General features: G+C 37.9%; 1 protein-coding gene across 1 annotated transcript; it reads right to left on the reverse strand.

The window, feature by feature from the left end:
• Nucleotides 1-966: 966 nt before the first annotated feature.
• LOC101169965 (sodium channel subunit beta-4) lies at nt 967-13,787 on the reverse strand. Its single transcript, XM_004076535.4, has 6 exons — nt 13,394-13,787; nt 13,039-13,227; nt 8,274-8,437; nt 7,978-8,197; nt 7,002-7,131; nt 967-6,868 (listed from the first exon to the last, which is right to left on the reverse strand). Exons 2-6 carry the CDS (start codon nt 13,133-13,135, stop codon nt 6,772-6,774), a joined length of 708 nt encoding a protein of 235 aa, XP_004076583.1. The 5' UTR covers nt 13,136-13,227; nt 13,394-13,787; the 3' UTR covers nt 967-6,771.
• Nucleotides 13,788-19,567: the final 5,780 nt, after the last annotated feature.

The raw sequence follows: 19,567 nt of genomic DNA on the forward strand, positions 1-19,567 counted from the left end.
GAAATATCCCTAAGGTTCAGCCCGTACCCTGATTCCCACTCAGCTCTTCATATCACAGCTAGAACGCTTCTTCTCACATCCGTCAACACAGATATGAAGTTCAGGATCAGAGTTCATGTTCCTGTTTCCACTGCTGAGGAGTTTAGAATTTTGTTTCCCTTCTTGCCAGCTTTATTTACATGAGGGAGGGTTCACATTGCTGTTTTCCTCATTTTCTTCCTCATGTCTTTGTACTCAACTTACTTCAATGCAATTATTCAGATGTTTACAATCCACTTCAACATTTTTCTGGAGCTTTAATTACACAATCACAATAATAGTGATATTTCCATTTTTTAAACCTTGTCAAACTCATGTCAGTAGTTGAATTACAATTGCATAAATTTAGCTTTCTTTTTACTAGTTTTTTAAAACACTTTGAAACAAGTTTTGTGTTGGTTTAACTATTTTTCTGTAAAAGGTTCTTCTTGAATGGTGTTCTTTTTTCATAAAAAAAAAAAACAATAAAATACTTTTTTTTTTAAATTTGGTCTATGAAGACATGAATCTGAATCAAGCAACGTTGAGGTATTTTCATGCTTTTAACAATCTCCGCAAACAGATTTAAAGTTTTGTCAAATGTACATTATATATGGGTTTAAAAGGAGTGCAAACTTTGACTATGCCAGACCTGGTCAAAAGTCCAGCATCAGATATTTATCGTATTCTTCTTTTCAACTCCATCTTTCACTCTTCTCAATGCTACTTATGGATTTTATTTCAAATTGTTGAGCGTTTTATCATAATGAGCACATAAAAGAACATTTTTCAAAAATGCAGTGCTTGCTTTATCTTCCTTCACTGTAAATCCTTTGTCCTTTTACAATGAGAAAATAGGTTTAAATGCACACAGAGTAATTCCTCCTTTTATCCTGGAAGAGGCAGTGCTGTCAACAGAGCTGCACACACAAAGACTACAGAGACTGATTCTATTCAAAGCTTTATTTGATTTCACGTTTGAAGCCTGGGATAAAAAGATCAGGAGTGGATGTGAACAAATGATAGGTTGAAAATGGGGGCATCATTTGATGGAGCAGCCAGAAACACAGCTGTATATTTATTTGTGTGCAGAGCAGCGAAGTTGCAAGACTTGTGTCACAGACTCTCCACAGCCTGAGTGGGCAGGGGCTCAAATCTTATCCATGAAGGATGTTCCATGTTCAACCTACAAGCCATCATCACAAGTCTCAGATCAGCGTACTTTAGTGTTGCAAACAGAGATTAAGTGACAAACACGCCAATGCTCAGTTAAAGGATGCACGTTTGTTGTGAGTTGCATAGAGTTGCTTGTTATCATGAGGTCCATCACACTTAAAGTTTAAATACGGCGTTTTTATCCTCCTTGGTTGAAATGGTGTTTTTGCAGTTCACAAAAATCAGATCTATTTCTCTCCATCAGCTGCAAGAGTTTGTCTCTACATCAGCAAATCCATATGACTTCATGACTGAAATCAAATGTTTTTTGACTGTTATTTTTTTAAGAGATCAGAAACCTTCCAAAATAAAGGTCAGACATGTTTTTAAATTCAAAAGGGTTTATCTTTGCAAAATTATCATGAAATTATCACAAATTTATGATTACCTTTGACGTAAATATCATTTTTTATTATTTATTAATTTAGCACAAAAGGCATCATCTTAGGTTTAAAATTCCATCAATCATGGAGCTTTTGTTATTGTTATTAAGCCTTTTTTTAATTAATTTATTGTTTTCTTTGTGCATTTGTTGTATTTGGTAACTAAAAATCAAACGCTTAGGTTTGGTAAACCCTTGTAAGGAGTCTGTGGGTATATTTGAAGGTTAGACAGTAGAATAGTCAGGAAATTGGTTTTGTTTTATTGTATTTAAAAATGTCAATCAATCCATGTGTTCTCAAAAACCTGAAAGCTCCTTTGAATGGTTATCATGTGGGAGAATACAGAAAAGCAGGAGTATTGCATGCCTCTGCACAGCAACAGACATGAAGTCTATTTTGTCATGCCGCAGCAGCAAAACCCTGTGATTCTACAAGGATATAATCTAGCAACAGAAAATTATCACTGGGTAGAAAGGAAAAAAATAGCCAAGGAGGAGAGAATCACCTTGAAAGAAAAATAATGATGACATGGAGAATCCACCCATTGCATACAGAGGACTAACAAAGGGAGCAAAACCAGCAATGGCCATCACATAATAAAACAAAATGTAAAGCAAGGTTTACTTTAATTTAATGTAAAACTTCAATTCACAGCTAGAAAATCCAAAAGACTCTCCTGAGAGGTCATTTGAAAGTACTGCAGTACCAATACAATGAAAGGAAGTACAGTGAGGCAAATACGTACCGGTATTTGAACACCCTGTGATTTTGGAAGTTCTCCCACTTAGAAATCATGGAAGGTTCTGATTTTTAGAACAATTTTTATCTTTGATGCATATCTGCTGTGAGAGACATGGTAAAAAAAAATCTCGAAACCACATAGCATGATTTTTTAAAATAATTTTTTTGTATGTTTGTGGTGCAAAGAAGAATTTGGACACCTATCAGCTAGAATTCTGCCCCTCAAAGACCTTTTAGTCCGCTTTTAAATATTCCATCTCCAATTATTTTCCTAAATTAGAGGCACCTGGTTGAGGCCATTAGCTGCATAAAGACACCTGACCACCCAAAACTATAAGTAAGATTCTGACTACTACCATGGCCAAGAGGGCCATGTTAGTCCACAGGGCTGAAAAGGGACACAGGCAATTGAAGCGGTTTGGTCAAAAAAGATCCACTATTGGAGCAAATATTGCGAAATGGAAGAAGCTAAATATGACTGACAATCTCCCTCGAACTTGGGCTCCATGCAAGATCTTTCCTAGTGGGGTCTCAATGACTTTAAGAAAGGTGAGGACTTGGCTCAAAACTACAAGGGATGAGCTGGTCAAGGACCTGTAAAGAACTGGCAGCACTGTTTCCAAGGTTACTGTTGGTTATACACTAAGACATGATGGTTTAAATCCTCCCCTGCTTAAACATACACATCTCTAGGCCCATTTAAGTTATACATTTGGATGATCCAGAAGAGTTAAGGTGAGGAAATTATGTGGTCAGATATTACCAAAAAATAACTTTTTGGTCTTAATTCCACTTGCCATGTTTGGAGGTAGAAGAGTGATGAGTACCATCCCAAGAACACCATCCCTACTGTGAAGCATGGGGGTGGTAGCATCATGCTATGGGCTGTTTTTCTGCACATGGGACAGGACGACTGCACTGTATTAAGGAGAGGATGACCAGGGTCATGTATTGTGAGATTTTGGGGAACAACCTCTTTCCCTCAGTTAGAACATTGAAGATAGGTCGTGGCTGGGTCTTCCAACATGAACGTGACTCAAAGCACACAGCCAGGAAAACCAAGGAGCGGCCTAGCCCCCAGACCTCAACCCCAAAAAAAAAAATCTTTGAAGGGAGCTCAAACTCGGTGTTTCTCAGCGATTAGAAACTGACTGATCTAGAAAAGACCTGCATGGAAGAGTGGGCAAAAATCCCTCCTGCAGTCTGTGCAAAACTACAGGGAACATTTTACCTGTGTAGTAACAAGGCTGTACCAAATATTAACATGGATTTTCTCAGGTGTTATTCACTCATTTACAGCAATAGCATGCACATCAATTATTTAAAAAAATCATTCAAGATGATTTCTAGATTTTTTTTGATGATGTCTCTCACAATGGACATGCACTTACGATGAAAATGTTAGGCTCCTCTATAATTTCTAAGTGAGAGAACTTACAAACTCATAGGGCTTTCAAATACATATTTGCCTCACTATCAGTTTGCTGCAGTCCATGGGCTGTCACATTCTAGACAATTTCATATTGCTTTCTTTTACACACTCAGATACAGCAAAAGACCAAAACACATTTAGATTACATAAAAATATAAATCTTTTTAAAGTGCAAATGCACCATTTAAGGGTGTATTGCTAAAACCAGAGATCAAAAAGATCAGAGGCACGCTGAAGCACACATTCACACTTTCTCGAGGTATTTCTTTTTAAGTCAGACATTCATTTTTATACCGTTATTACAGCTTCAAGTTGGATTTTACTATTGCGCTGAGTTTGATGATACAACATTCAGCAAGAAACAACCCCATTTGACAGAGTCAGTGGTCTGCAGTGAGAGCATCTTCTCTTTTTATTCTTTGCAGCAGCAAAATATGAGCTTGAATTTAGGCTGATCTCATGTTCATTATGGCCAGGAAAGTCACCCCACAAGTGCTGTTTTGTATGTGACTTTATTGTATTTTATTTTCTTCAAAAAAAACGCTTGACCAATAGATCTTTTCAGAGTCAGTCAAGAATAGATTGTCAGAGAACTCATGTTTTGCCAAAGCTGGGGGGAAGCACATTGATATTAGCGCGTGATAAAGAAGGGATTCGGGTTTACCTTAAATCGTGTGTTACCAGTGTTAGTACATCAAAAGTGGTGTTCTCAAAAGTGCATCTGTATTCAAGCATTATATCTAAGATTTGCCTCATGTTGCACATGCTCTATAGGTGCAATTTAGCTGGATCAGGGGAATATTTGGGGGATTGTCTGTCATTAGAGTTCTTAAAGCTCACAGCATTGTTTTTTTTTATTTGTGCACAGACATGACGACTGTTTTAAAAGCTGCAGTTCTATCTGGCAGAGGAGAAAATGCAATATTAGGCACCTACTTTTTTTTTTTATCAAGTAAAGAAAATGTATAGAGTGAAGTAAAGAACAAACCTAAACAACAAGATTCTATCATCTTTCTTTCGGAACCCCTAACCACCTCGACCTCTCTTTTGATTTCTTCTTTGGTAAAATTGTTTGAACAAACCATACACTCTGCAGGTATGCTGTTGTTTTTTTTTTTTTTATCTATAAAAACATTAAAACAGGTCAACTGCATTACCTGGTAGAACTATTCTAGTACTATCATTGTTAGTGGAGTTCATCTCTAATTTTAGCCTTTGAATTCACAAGAAACAGTCAAAGTTTTTATGGTTTGCTGTAGGAAGAACACAAGATTTTTCTGAGAAAATGATAAATGTCATCCAACTATTTTTTAACCTAGGTCACCACAAAACCGAATATAAAACCATTCTCATAAATAAGACAACAAAATGAGCACATCATTTGATTCTAACAAGAATCTGTTAAACAATGTGATAAATGTCTCATTTGTATTTCACTTACATGGCGACTGCTTCATCTTTTAGCAGATTTTAACCCCTTTATTCCTGAATTTATTTTCAATTATATAAAAAATGTTCTGTGTTTTTTCCATTTAAGGTGATGCCAAATTAAGTTGAGACTTGGATGAAATGGTGTGTTGTTGAAATAGCAGGGGTTAATAGAGGAGTGATGCTTGCACGTTTTTGTACAGACTTTGCAGAAACAGTCTAAGTCTAAAACAGTTTAATGCTCCACCACTGACTGTAAAAACAATGTTTAGTGTTCCCAACTAGGAGGTACCATTGCCGCCTGATACAGGCCCTTCCATGCTGAAACCAGTCGACAGTGCTTGGTCCGAGTCGCTGTGAGTCATCGCATCGATGCAATGACTCACAGCGACTCGGGCCAATCACTGTCGACTGGTTTCAACATGGCGGAGCCCATATCAGGAAGCAGTGGTCAGGGATTTTGCCTCATTTCGCAATAGCCGGACGTAAGGCATTTTCTATGGATGATCTCACAAATTTTCTGAAATGGTTTGAAATAATAACAAAGTTGAAAGTAAGATGACAAATAATTAAACCAGTTATAAGTTATGGTTTGAATCCTGAGAAGTGACAATACATTTGTGGTAATTTTCTTGAGTGACATTTACCAATACATTGAAAAAAAGCTGAAAAAAAGACATGTTTAAAGAGATTTTATAATAACAGGAGACTAAATAATAAAGATGAAATGTGAAATAAAGAACTCATTTTGAAAGGGTAACATGCTGGAAAATAAGAGATAAACGCTGAATATCACAACAAAACGTACACTTTGATAAGTATCTTTACAAAACTTAGCATTTGGTTTAAAACAAAATGTCAAAACTTTGCATAGAAAAAATGTCAGGACTTCTGAATAGTTTGGTGAGATCTTTATGCATGAATGTTGTCATCTAAAGAAATGTTCTCACCATAATGGTCCTGCACTCAGCAAAAGCAGTACAACCACAGAAAGTGAACCTTCACAACATACTCTGACGCAACGTTTGAAAACAAAAGAAACTTAAAAAAATAAAAGAAACATGCATTATGTTTTATGACAATGGCAACCAGGCAACTACTATAAGCTGCAATTATATGGAGACCCCCCCTCCCCCCAAAGCTGCACCGACAACTTATGATCAACCCCTTCCTTTTTCTTACACATTTCTAGATTTTAGAGAATTTTTGCTAACGGTTTCTTAAATGATGCTTCAGAAATATTTTCTGTTTTCTATAAATAAGTTAGTATTTGTGTGTTCAAAATCTACTATAATATGTTACTACTAGGTATACATTTACATACAAATGATGTGCCCATCTTGAATTGTGTTGAATTTAATTTTTTTTTAGTTGTATCTTAATTTACTCAGCTAGTTCAAGATCAATCATTGCTTTAACTGACATCAAATAGGTTTCTCCATCTGAAAAACACAACCAAAATGAAAAACTTGAATACAATTTATATTTGCATGTATATGTTTCTGCAAATTCAATTTGAACAGAGAGTACTCCTGTTGTTTTACATGCACTGTCTCATTTCTTTTTTGGTGTTGCTTTTGACTCAGCTTTAGATCCTGAGAGGCCATTTTCTGTGTTGTCAATCCCTGATGAAGATACAAGGCACTCCTTACTGCAGGAAGGAAAACAGACAAAAAAAATACTCAGCATGTGTGCTGTATAAGCTCAAACTGTCAAGAATCAATTGTGATGAAATAATGAGAAACCCTTGCAGCGTTAGCATCGGGGCTGCAGACTAAACTCACTTTTTCTCCTCCATCTTTGAAAGAACAAACAGGGTGAAGTTCTTAAGCAGCATGAAGCCCATCAGCAGTGCAATTGCTCCGCCCACCGCCGAAGCTATCATGATGGTCAGACTGTTGTCCACCACCCTCACTGCACAAAATGAACATTGCAAAAGGAAAGACATAAAGCATTAAGAATTTTTTTTTTCAAAACATTATTACACTAAATTAATTTTAAAATATATTCTCAATACAATGAATGTTACTTCATATGAATTTGAGTTTTTAAGCTCCACAATGTCTTTTTAATTTAAACTCTTTTTGGAAAGACTGTATTTAAATCATAGCAAAACTCTTAGTTCACTCACTGCATTCAGCCCAATTTTGTCAATATTTGCTTTTTTTCTAAATGCATACTTATGAAATCTGTTAAAACCTATGTCAAATCTTTTGAGACTCTATTTTTATTTATCTATGTTTTACTTTTTGCACAAGGTCTAAAGGACAAGACAGACAGATCTGTTAAACACACTTCCAACAAACACAAATGGAAGGATTTTTGGGTGTCTATTAACTGCCAAGAAATTAACTAAGTTCATATTTTAAAAAGCTTAAAATGACCCATCACAAGCAATAAAGGATTAATATGTGTTATTTTTTTTTTAGTCCTCAAAGGCCTCATGGTCTTGTCTCTTTGAAGAAATTGGTTTTGTGTGACAATTTTGTTTTTAAACAAAGGTTTTAGACATGTAATGAATAAAATTCTACTCCAAATTCATTAGTATTGAAAACATTTACTTTGTTATAACAAAATGTTATAAATAGTAATATACTACACTGGTTTTCACATTAAGAATCAAATGGGAAAATGTATTTGTTTGTTTTATTCTTCCAAAAATAGAAGGAATAATGAAAGTCAGAACAGATAAATTAATATTAAACTCAAACAAATTTATGAAACTAAAGAAGATAGGAAACCGTCAGAAGGAACGCTCACACTCATCCACCACGATGAGGTGGAAGATGGCGCTGTGGTTCTTGTCCTTCTCCTTTGGATTTCGACCAAAGCAGGTGTACAGGCCTCCATCTTCAAAGGTGATGTTCCACAACAAGATGGAAATGTTGTTCTCATGGTTCTTCCCTACGAACTCCACTCGATCTCTGAATATGCTCACCTTTGGTACCACCCCTTCTGAAGGTATCACTGATTCACAAACCTGGAAAGATCAACAAAGTACGCAACTAGTGCTATATACTCTGTGGAAACTTTTCAACTAGTTAAAATGTTTTTACCTTTTGCATGGTGCCGTTGTCATTAAACTGCCAGTTAAAGTAAAGGTTCTGAATGCCAATGCAACTGAAATATGTGCAGGGCAAAACGACTGTGCTGCCGTTCACCGCTTCAAGGTAGGGAATCTTTCCCACTGACATCTCCAGTGCCTGAGCAGACCACACTCCTGGAGAGGGAAGAGAAATTTGAAGTCAGCATAGAAATTAACAGTAAGTCAAAACATTTACTTTTTTTGTAACATATTTATTTTCCTTCAGATCAAACCAACGTTAAGTTTTTTGTATTTGTCTTCTTCCCACAAGATTTTGACTGTGACCTACTACCTTGGAAATGCGCGCTAGCTTGTTAAAAATATATGCAATTGTTCCAAAAGCAAACCTGCTTTATTTACTTCTTCTGGTTTAAAAATGTAATTTCATTTTCTTGTACGTTCATTAGTGCCACAATATATTCTTCTAACTTATTGAAACACGCACAGCTTTACATGATGAGAGTCATACAACAATAACCACATATTTAACCATGTAGAAAGATTGCTGCTGCATGTTTCTGTGTTTGTGCTTACACATGACTTTACCTGCAGAGTTTTGTGCACCTGACACCTGGTTGTGATCAGTCTCGTATGTTCCTTTGCTCCCGTTCTGTACTCAGGCTCAGATGGCCTTTTTCCTGCCGTTTTTAACTTGTGCTTTTCTTGCAGTTTTGGTTCCACTGAGTGGTGTGTGTGTGTGTGTGTGTGTGTGTGTGTGTGGGTGTGTGTGTGTGTGTGTGTATGTAGGTGTGTGTGGGTGTGTGTGTGTGTGTGTGTGTGTGTGTGTGTGTGTGTGTGTGTGTGTGTGTGTGTGTGTGTGTGTGTGTGTGTGTGTGCCTGTGTGTGAGTGTGTGCAGGTGTGTGGGCATGCCTGGTTATGATCACATCATCTTTTTGGCTAGTGAGGTCCATTTTTAAAGAAGGATTTGTTTAAAATAAAACAAGACATTTACAGACTACAGCGGCTTTACAAAATATTGTAAAATATTGTAAAATATTGTGTGGTAATTCGTTGCTACGCTGGTAGATTTGTTACAGGGAAACCCATTGACTTTAAAAGAACACTTGCAATGCACTTTCATCACTTAACTAAACTGTGCAGAACAGTATGCTACCAAAATGCCCAGTCTGCTCTGCAACACTGACTATTTTACAGAAACCAAAATTGCATTTATATTTTGGTAATATATTTATCCCACAATTAAGCTGCTGTTGTTATTTGGACCTAGTGCTACAGGAACAGCTTTTAGACACTATTGCCATGAAATACTGATAAAGATGGGTCATTCAATACAAATGCAAAACAAGGGTCATTATGTTTGCAGTGGTTAAAGTATCAGCACATTCCCCTGTCCATATGTACCAAAACATTTAATAATTGTTTTCATTTCTCTTTTTAGTCCCACAAGATGAGAGTGAGCAATGGTTTTGTTTTCAGCATTTTGAGGTTAACATGTGTTTGAGTACAATACATGTGTCCAACATGCAAATGCTCACGGAAATTCATTCCTGGGTTTTGCACGAGGACATTTTTTGTATGTTTTGTTATACTGTGGTTGTATTAAAGAAATGTTTTGAATATACAAAAATACATCACTGTTTTTTAAAAATATTTCCTATTAGCTTTTAAAAATACTTTATAAAATGCAGACATATAACTCAATAATTCTTTTTATGGAGTACATAAAGAAACAACCCAAAAATGATTACAAAGGCTCACACACCAGGATCAAAAACCGATAACAGCTTAACCGCTTGATGCCTGTCGATGCAAATATCCACCGAGCCACTTTGACTCCAAAATGACCTTAATTCAGCATCTACTTGAAAGCAAAAACACAAGTGATTTTTTTCACAGCTGGAAATACATTCAGTCATCAAGGGATTAAGGCAAAGTCATTTTGGTTTTTGTTACCAAACATGAGTAACAGGTTTAATTTGGTTCTTTAAAATGTTTATAGTTGGAATTACAAGAACATTTTTTTGGAAACTGCCTATTGCTTCCTATTGCTTCACTCTTTCAAGAAATCTATCTGCTCAGATCAATACTTTCATGTAGCACAACTTCTGTGAGGAGGCTGATTGGGATTTGTTAACACCTGCTCTCTGTGTTGGGTTGATAAGAATTCTCTGCCTCTAAACATGTCGGTGTTTTTCCAGGCATTTGTACATCCACACACCAAAAACCAACACAAGAAAACATTCCTTCAACTAAGCTCTGGCAAAGGCTTCTCCTGGTCACTGCTCCATGAGTCCTTGACCTCGAGTTCATGTCCTAACCAGTTCTGTGGCGTTTAATTTGGGTCATAAGTCTAAGTGTGGTGTTTGATTCATGCTATTAAAGACTTATGACTTAAATAAACACCATATAGTTCAAACAGCACTGACTCCGTTTTCTGTTTGGTCTTCTCTCTGTAAATTCTGCCTGGAGTGGAGAGATTTGCTGTGCTTGGCTTTTGCTCAGTTTTGCTCTTCCGCTACATGTGGTCAACACTTAAAAACTTTGAAACTGTCAAGAAAATCAATTCTCTTCAAGGTTGAAAAGGACATTCTGTATGTCGATGTGAAAACTTGAGTTTCTATGAGCGCGTCTAATTAAATTTTTTACTTTAGTTCATAAAAAGGCACATTTTAACTGAAATGTATTAAGAAGTACTAAAAATAAAAATTATTTTTACTTAAATATAGGTTTATTCCAATGACTTGCATCCGTAGTCTTAAGTGCATTGATGTTTAGACACTTTAAGGTACATTGATACCCTAGTGTCCTTGCAGTGACACTGCTGTCAATAGGGGAAGTTCCAACCTGGCTAAGGTCTTTGTGTAAGTGTATACTGGAGACCCCCATCAGCACCAGGAAGTGGCAGCATTTGTTTTTAACAGGTTCTCAACACTGATATGTTTTACTCTTTGTATTATTATGTTACAACTAGAATAAATATAGTGTGGATTTTACGAAAAAAACATTCATTTGTTATCAGTAGTTGTTTTATCTTAACAGGGGATTGTTGAAGTTACAGGGAGCAGTGAGATGGAGTCACAACTGTGCTTGGGAACCATTTGGTGGTTTAATCCCCCAATCTAACCCATTAAGGATGTTTTGAGAGCTTCTGGTAAGACCAGTTCAAATCCACTGGTAAGACCAGTGGAGGATTCGAACCCAAGACCCAGCAATCTCAGACTGGACACTCTACCACCACACCCCTGAACTGGTTGTTGGGGCCTATAACAGCCATCAGAGCACTAAAGCAGCACACAATTACTAATCAGCGAGCATTTAGAGTTATAATGTAATAGTAAACGTAAATAAAAGACCAAGCTTCAACACTTAAATCCAAGTTCACTTTATAGTAAGGCCACATTGATTAAAACCAGCACTTGCTGCACATCAATCTGAGAATGATCACAGAACCATTCATATCTAAAGTAATTCTTTGTAAAGTAAAATTTGTTTGCAAGAGATAATTTTCTTTTTATTGACCTCTTAGCAAACCTACTTCCAAAGTTAGACAGCTTATTGCTCTCAAAAACAATTTAAAAAGCCACATCTCAGACTTTACAGGTCTTTTAAGTCTTATAAATCTAAAACTTTTAAACCAAAAAAGAGAAAAGTGTTTTTCCTCAAAACAAAAACAAAAAATAAAGATATAGTGGGACAGCTTTCATAAGTAAAACATACAAATTTCATCCCACTGGTTGAAGGTTTTTAAAGACAGCTGGCTTAAACTTCCATAGCAATGTAAAATACTAATATTGCCACAAACTGACCATTGTTGCTCATTAAAAACCGTATAAAAGGGGCTATCCAAATGTTCCAAACATTGACTCCTTTTACATTTAAATATGTATAAAGTGATCTTAACTTGCATTGTACAATGTGATTTATCAAATATCAAACATTTTTTGATGCATATATACTTTTCAAATTCTTCATAAAACAATGTGAGAATCCTTAAAAAGATATAAATTAAGAGGCTAAATTTAAGAAAACTTTGGGTAGAAGGTGCAAACTCAAGATTGATTTTCTTGATTGCAAAATCTGAAGAAATTCTACATTTTTATCTCATTTAAAAATAATTATGTATTAATCTGTCCCAATTCTTTGCCTGCATATGCAAAAGAAAACCCTAAATTTTTTTCAAAAGTCTGGGCTACACCCTTCAGATGTTTGGGAATAAGCTGATTCTGCTGCCAGAGCAGAACAGAAGACCTTAGACCAAAACTCAAGGGAACATTGGGCCCAGAGTGCATGGATTTTAACCTTGGGATTCCTTAATTTAACCAAAACCGTTATTTTTTTATCTGTGTGTGACTGATCTTACATTTCCTGTTAGAGTGCATCTCACAAATCATTGGATTACGATGTGTCAAACCAACAGCGTGGCAAATTTACAGGTAATAAAAAGATATTGTACTGGTTGTGCAGGTCTTTTTCTCAAATGATTTTACTGGTTTCTTGACAGCTTGTTGTTGATTAGAGGAAACGTTTAGCTCTTTAGTTGTTATATATGTGATCATCTAATAGAACTCAGACAACTTTTCTTAAGTCCTACTGCTTGTGTGCTGGAAAATCCACCAGCAAACAAGATCAAAAGCACCATTTTAGGTTTAAAAAAAAGAAAAGAAACGGTCATCAGCTTATTTGTGCAGTAAAAGGAACCTAAAACCTGAAGCTGACAAAAAGAAACACTGATCAGGAGATCAACAGGGACGTAAGAAAAGAGTTTAGACTTTACCGAATAGTAAAGAGAAGATCAGTCTGCAGGCTTTGTGAGGAGGGCAGCGCCTCATGGGTTCTGGCCCGATCCACCGAACATCCATCCCGGCTACCATTGTCCCAAAACAAATGATGCAGCAGGATCCAGCCCTAAATTACGTAGCAGATAGAAACTGCTCTGCTCAACTTGTTCTGCTGTTTTGTAATCCTGTGAAAGAGGGTCAGAAAGGTTATTAAAAAGGGATAAAGCCACAGATAATAAAAGAGAAAATTATGAAAGATGCCCCAGGAAAGGTTCCCATCACAGATATCTAGATTCAGTGATTTAAAAAAGTATGATTCAATGAGCCCAGTTCAAGGCTTGTCATGCTTACCTGCTGCAGCAGCCAGTGCTGTGTAATGGGTCAGCTGGTCGTCCACACAGCTGAGTCAGTGTGGATGGGACGGAAGGAGAGCAGCAAACTCTCACTGCGCAGTCGAGTTCACTCCAGGGGAAATTTGCCAGCCAGCACTTTCACTGCAGACACAGCCACATTGCAGCGCCAGCCAGGATGAGAGGCATTTAAGAGGAGGAGGAGGAAGGGACAAGTAAAAAGACTAATAGAACTGAAGACAGACACAATAAAGCCGAGACTTCTTCATCAGAGCCTTTGTGAATCAAATCCCCCTGATCATAACTTTGCCCCGTTGCGTTTTTTTCTGCCTTCCTCATCTCTGTTTGAACTTTCTCACCTGCTCCATCATCCCTCTTTCTTTCATTCTCACTGCTGACTCCTCCAGTCACTCCTCCTCTCCGCCTCACCCTCCTCCTCACTTGACTCGGGGCATTTATGCAGACTCAGCCACTTTTGTCCGAGTGTTTGTGAAGATTACAGAAAAGTTCTGCAGTGCAGGTCGAGGAGGAGGAGGAGAATGTACAGCGGCAGGAACAGAGTCCCATACAGAACAGTTCCATTCATAAATAGAGAGGCTCTTTCGCTGACCCTCCACTGCGTCAGGGAATCACAGTTACTGGATTACAGGTACTGAATGGAACACTGTGTTGGCTTGGATGTGATAGAAAAACCTTATAGTTTCCAGATGAAATAATAAATTGTTCCTCACACGTACAAACACGTACTAACCAAAACTTGATCAGTGGTTATGACCCACTTTGTGAAGGACATTTTGGAGTCCTTGAAAGGATGCAGCTGAGACCATGTGACAGAGCCCGTCATCCGACACCAGGTGCAGTTGCACAACAGAGGACGCAGAAAATGTGCACTTGACCTCATGCTGTTTTTATTTTATACATCTAGAGATTTTACAGATGTGGATGTTTTGTTAATAAAACATGTAAAACTATTTAATTAACTTAAATCAATATTTTTTTAATAATTCTACAAATAAACCCTGATAATGATTTTCAACTAAGTTCAGCCCTCTCTGTCTTAAGGGACAAACCCAATCTAAGTGGAATGTATCAAGACTGATCCAATGTAAACGGGCAGAAAAGAAAGAAAAGCAGGATTTTGAGACCAGTGGCGGAGCCAGAACACTTATTTGTGGGGGCTCAGAGGGAGGGCAAAAATACATATTTAAAGTTGTTTCATTGTTGTTTTTCTAGTTAAACAAATACTAAACTAGCAGTTTTTTTAGCTGAGGTGCTATTAAACACATGTTATATTTGCAATGCTTGTAGAAGCTTGTATTGAGTATTTCTTGATAATTTTTTAATCTTTGTCAATTGCAATAATATTCCTCCTGGCTCAGAGAGTCTATCTGATTTAGAGCCATGTTGTCTCACATGGTATTTTTCTTACAATTGTGGGAAAAGAAAAGAAAGACTTAAAGAGGATGCTAAAATAGTAACAAAAGTATCTAGGCAAGGCAAGGCAAGTTTATTTGTATAGCACAATTCGTACACAAAGTAATTCAAGGTGCTTCACAAAACAGAAAAATGCATTAAAATCACAATACATCATAGAATAATCAACATAAAATTTACTTTAAAAGAAAAGGAAGAAAAAAAAAGATTTAAAAAGAAAGGAAGGAAAGAAAGGTGCAGATAGGACCTTTCAGTCATATACACGGCTAAACAGAAATGTTTTAAGTCTAGATTTGAACATGAACACAGAAGAGGCCTGTCTTACGCCTTCAGGGAGGCTGTTCCAGATTTTAGCTGCAGAATATTGAAACGCTGATTCCCCTTGTTTAGTTCTGACTCTGGGCATCAACAGGAGGCCGGTCCCTGAGGTCCTCAGAGTACGAGATGGTTCATATGGCACTAACATGTCAGAGATGTACTTTGGTGCGTGGCCATGGAGAGACTTGTACACAAGCAGAGCTGCTTTGAAGTCTATTCTTTGAGGTACAGGGAGCCAGTGCAAAGACCTGAGCACAGGACTAATGTGATCATACTTCCTGGTTTTGGTCAGGACTCGAGCAGCAGCATTCTGGATGTACTGAAGCTGTTTTACAGCTCGTTTGGACAGGCCGGTGAGCAGGCCGTTACAGTAGTCTAACCTACTGGAGACAAATGCATGGATAAGTATCTCCAGGTCTCGCTTTGAGATTATGTTTTTGATTTTGGCAATGTTTTTCAGGTGGTAAAATGCCGCTGATGTTACTGACTTGATATGGCTGTTAAAGTTCAGGTCAGAGTCCATGATTACCCCTAGATTTCTGACTTGATTTGAGGGTTTAAGAGACAGAGAATGAAGGTAGCTGCTGACACTTTCTCTTTGTTTCTGTGGGCCAAAAACAATAACTTCGGTCTTGTCTGAGTTTAGCTGGAGAAAGTTGTTCTGCATCCACGCGCTGATCTGTTGGAGGCAGTGGTTGAGAGAATCCACCGGCCCATATTCACCTGTTGTCAGTGACACATAGATCTGAGTATCATCTGCATAGTTGTGATAAGATATGTTATTACTGCGTATTAACTGCCCTAGTGGCAGCATGTAGAGGTTGAACAGAAGGGGTCCCAGGATCGATCCCTGGGGCACACCACAATTCAAGCCCATGTAGTCTGAGACACAACTCCCAATTTCAACAAAATATTTCCTGTCTTCTAGATAAGACTTGAGCCAACTTAGGGCAGATCCAGAGATGCCAACCCAGTCTTGGAGTCTGTGCAAAAGGATCCCATGATCAACAGTATCAAAGGCAGCGCTCAGGTCTAGCAGGATTAAGACAGAGACTTTTCCATCATCAGTGTTCAGGCGGATGTCATTGGTTACCTTGATAAGAGCAGTTTCTGTGCTATGATGGGGTCTAAAACCTGACTGGAAAACATCAAACGAATTGTTTAATAAGAGAAAGTCAGTGAGCTGTTGGTAGACAACTTTTTCAAGGACTTTTCCTAAAAATGGCAGATTAGAGATAGGTCTGTAATTATTCAGTACAGTGGGATCAAGACCGCTCTTTTTCAGGAGGGGTTTAATGACTGCAGTTTTTAAGGCCTCTGGAAATATTCCAGATTGAAGAGACATGTTAACTATTTGAGTAATTGATGGCAACACACTGTTCAAGACAGACTTTAGAAATCTAGTGGGTAACACATCAAGGCAGCATGTAGACGAGCTCAGACGGGTGATGGTCTCTTGGACAGTTTGGTCAGTGACAGGTATAAAGTGAGTCAGCTTAGAGTGAGTAGGTGGCCGTTCGATAGTTATATGTGTTGTGGAGTTGATGGCTTTTTTAATGCCCTGAACCTTGTCATTGAAAAATACAGCAAACTCATTACATTTAGGTGTACAAACCAGTTCTATTGGTAGCTGGGTTGGAGGGTTAGTTAATCTGTTTACTGTTGTGAACAGGATACGAGAGTTGCTGCTGCAACTTCCAATTATTTCAGAGAAGTACCTTTCCCTTGTTCTGCATAAGATCTGGTTATAAGCGTACAACTCCGCCTTATATATTCCATAATGAACCTGGAGTTTTGACTTGCGCCACTTTCGCTCGGCTCTGCGGCACTGTTGTTTCTGTGCCCTGACTAGATCATCATTCCTCCAGGGAGCTTTCTGTCTATGTTTTCTCAATTGAACTTTCATAGGGGCAATGGCATCCAGAACATTCAAGATGCTAGAAGTAACAGAATTCAGCATTTCATCAACATTGGCACCAGAGACGTTTTCAGGGTTTATCATTTATACAAACTGTGCCCTAGTGCTCTCATTTATTTGTCTCCTTTGGATAACTGCAGGGCCAGGCGGTGGTTTGGGAGCAACAGACAGGTCAAAGAATACACAGAAATGATCAGAGAGGGCGACATCAACCACACTGACATTGTAAATAGTAACCCCCCTTGTGATGAGCAGGTCCAGAGTGTGCCCTCTGCTGTGGGTGGGGCAACTTACATGCTGAATTAGATCAAAGCTTTCAAGGACAGCATTGAGCTCTTTTGCATTTCTGTCATTGACATTATCAACATGAACATTAAAATCACCTGTAATGACTACACCATCAAAGTCTGTGCACACAACTGAGAGCATTTCAGTGAAATCATCGATAAAACTTTGGCTGTGCTGAGGAGGTTTGTACATAACTATGCAGAGTAAGGGAGGAGTTTGTTTTAACTCAATCTTAAAGGACACATACTCAAATGATGAAAACACACCAAATGATAGTCTGCGGGTTGCAATATTATCTCTAAACAGTGCAGAAACGCCTCCACCCTTTTTATTTTCTCGTATTTCCGATTCATGTTTGTAGTTGGGGGGAGTTGATTCGACTAGAACTATGTTTCCTGTGTTTTTGTCAAGCCATGTTTCAGTTAAAAACATAAAATCAAGATTAAAAGAAGAGATAAGATTATTGATTAAAAATGATTTGTTGCATAAAGATCTGACATTGAGTGCAGCAAGTTTGAGATTAGTTTCCTTGGGACTGGTCAAAACCTTCTTGCAAGGGATGTGAACTAGATTTCTTTGATTGGACAGTCTAACTGCCCTTTTTTGCATTCTACGTGGTGCAACTACAGGTATAGCACCAGAAGGAAGCTGTTCATCACAGGGCCCCAGTTTGACATAACCTTTCCTAGGACACTGGGGGCCCGTTTCATCCTAGCTCCGGGGAATAGCACCTCTAGAGGCGCGCAGGAGAGGTTGAGTTGAGGGTAGTTTGGGTGATGGACCGGGAGGAGTGGGAGCTGGACGGGATTTGGGTGAACGACGGAGGGGGCGTGTTGGAGGGGGTTTGGATGAAGGCCGTGTTGGAGGGACTTTGGGTGAAGGATGAGGAGGGGGCGCTGGAGGGGTATACCTGCAAGTTTCTGATCAAATCCAGGAAAGCACGTCAGGTGCAGTTCGGCCATTTTTGAAGGTCATAATAGAGTTGATGCGTCTGTGCTCTGAAAGAAATTGTTTGACTGAATTGAAATTGTCAGAATTGTTTGGAAAGACACCAACAGATGAAGAGTTCCAGATACAAATAATAGGGAAACCTCAGTTATGAATGTATTGGTGTCCCATCAGAACCAAACTTCTCAGGATTAAAAAAACAAATATTAAAAAATGATTTTTAGTCTTTTAGCACCTGAAAGTTGTAGGTGGTGATGATAATGTTCACTAAAAATTACATCTTTAAGGTCCAGGAACAAGGTAAAAGAAACAACATTTAAAAAGTGGAAACTTAACACATTTGGGGTAAAGGACTTGTGATCCTTAATTCAAAGTTTCATAATTTCACCATTTGTAGTAAGTCTAACACTTCCATCTTCAAGAAAACATTTTTTGGATGTACCATGATAGGAAGAAAGGCTTCTGTAAGTAAAAAAATCTGAAATTGTTAAAATTTGTATTATTTAACAAGTACTTTAACTGTTAAGTCCCATTTTTTTGTGTGCACCACTTAGTCATGGTACCACCTACTACCAGCAACAGATCAGCTTCCGCTGAAGAACATTGATTCGTTTATAACATTTGCTCATTTTCTTCTCTCAAAATACAGTTGAAGTTAATTTTCTGGAGGTAAACCTGGTACACGATAAATAATGAGTACATTTTTTCTCTAAGATCGGCACAGGAGTGTGACAATGTCTACATGAAAGATGGATGTTTGCTTTGGTTTGCCCTGTTTGCAGTTTTTAATCATAAATTCCACTGACTATTTCCACTAATTCTAAACAAAACAAAAGGAAAATGTCTGCAAATACATAAGGCATAATCTAGAGAAACCCCCATTGAAATGGGAAGGAGTCCTTCCCCAGAAATAGAAAATAGACTGTGTTGTGCAAGGTGAGCATCAGCAGGGTGGGGAATGTTTTGTGTGCATTCAGTCAACACAAAGTAAGGTCTTATGTGCCCAGGCTGCAGCCTCTCTCTGCTCCTCAGCAAGCCCCTCCACTCGGGTATCAATGCAGCAGTGATGGGAACCCTTCCAAACCTGCAATAAAGAAGAGGGAAGAAAAAAAAAAAGCATTTTGCTGCAGAAAAGACCTGTGCAGGATAACTGCAACTCCACAGAGAGCCGTTTCATCCCCCTTAAAAATCGAATAAGTACAACAATACTCACGAGGACTTAACTAAAGAATGACTCATGTTAATGTGTAACGTGCCATTATTCATAAG

Source organism: Oryzias latipes, chromosome 14, assembly GCF_002234675.1.
Source record: "Oryzias latipes chromosome 14, ASM223467v1".
Taxonomy (NCBI): Eukaryota; Metazoa; Chordata; class Actinopteri; order Beloniformes; family Adrianichthyidae; genus Oryzias; species Oryzias latipes.

Bases quoted from the DNA above. Each gene is read 5' to 3' on its own strand.
- LOC101169965 (XM_004076535.4), bottom strand. From the start codon at position 13,135: ATGGTAGCCGGGATGGATGTTCGGTGGATCGGGCCAGAACCCATGAGG. The intron at 8,438-13,038 runs GTAAAGTCTAAA...TTCCCTCTCCAG, and splicing joins GATCTTCTCTTTACTATTCG to GAGTGTGGTCTGCTCAGGCA. The intron at 8,198-8,273 runs GTAAAAACATTT...TGATCTTTCCAG, and splicing joins ACAACGGCACCATGCAAAAG to GTTTGTGAATCAGTGATACC.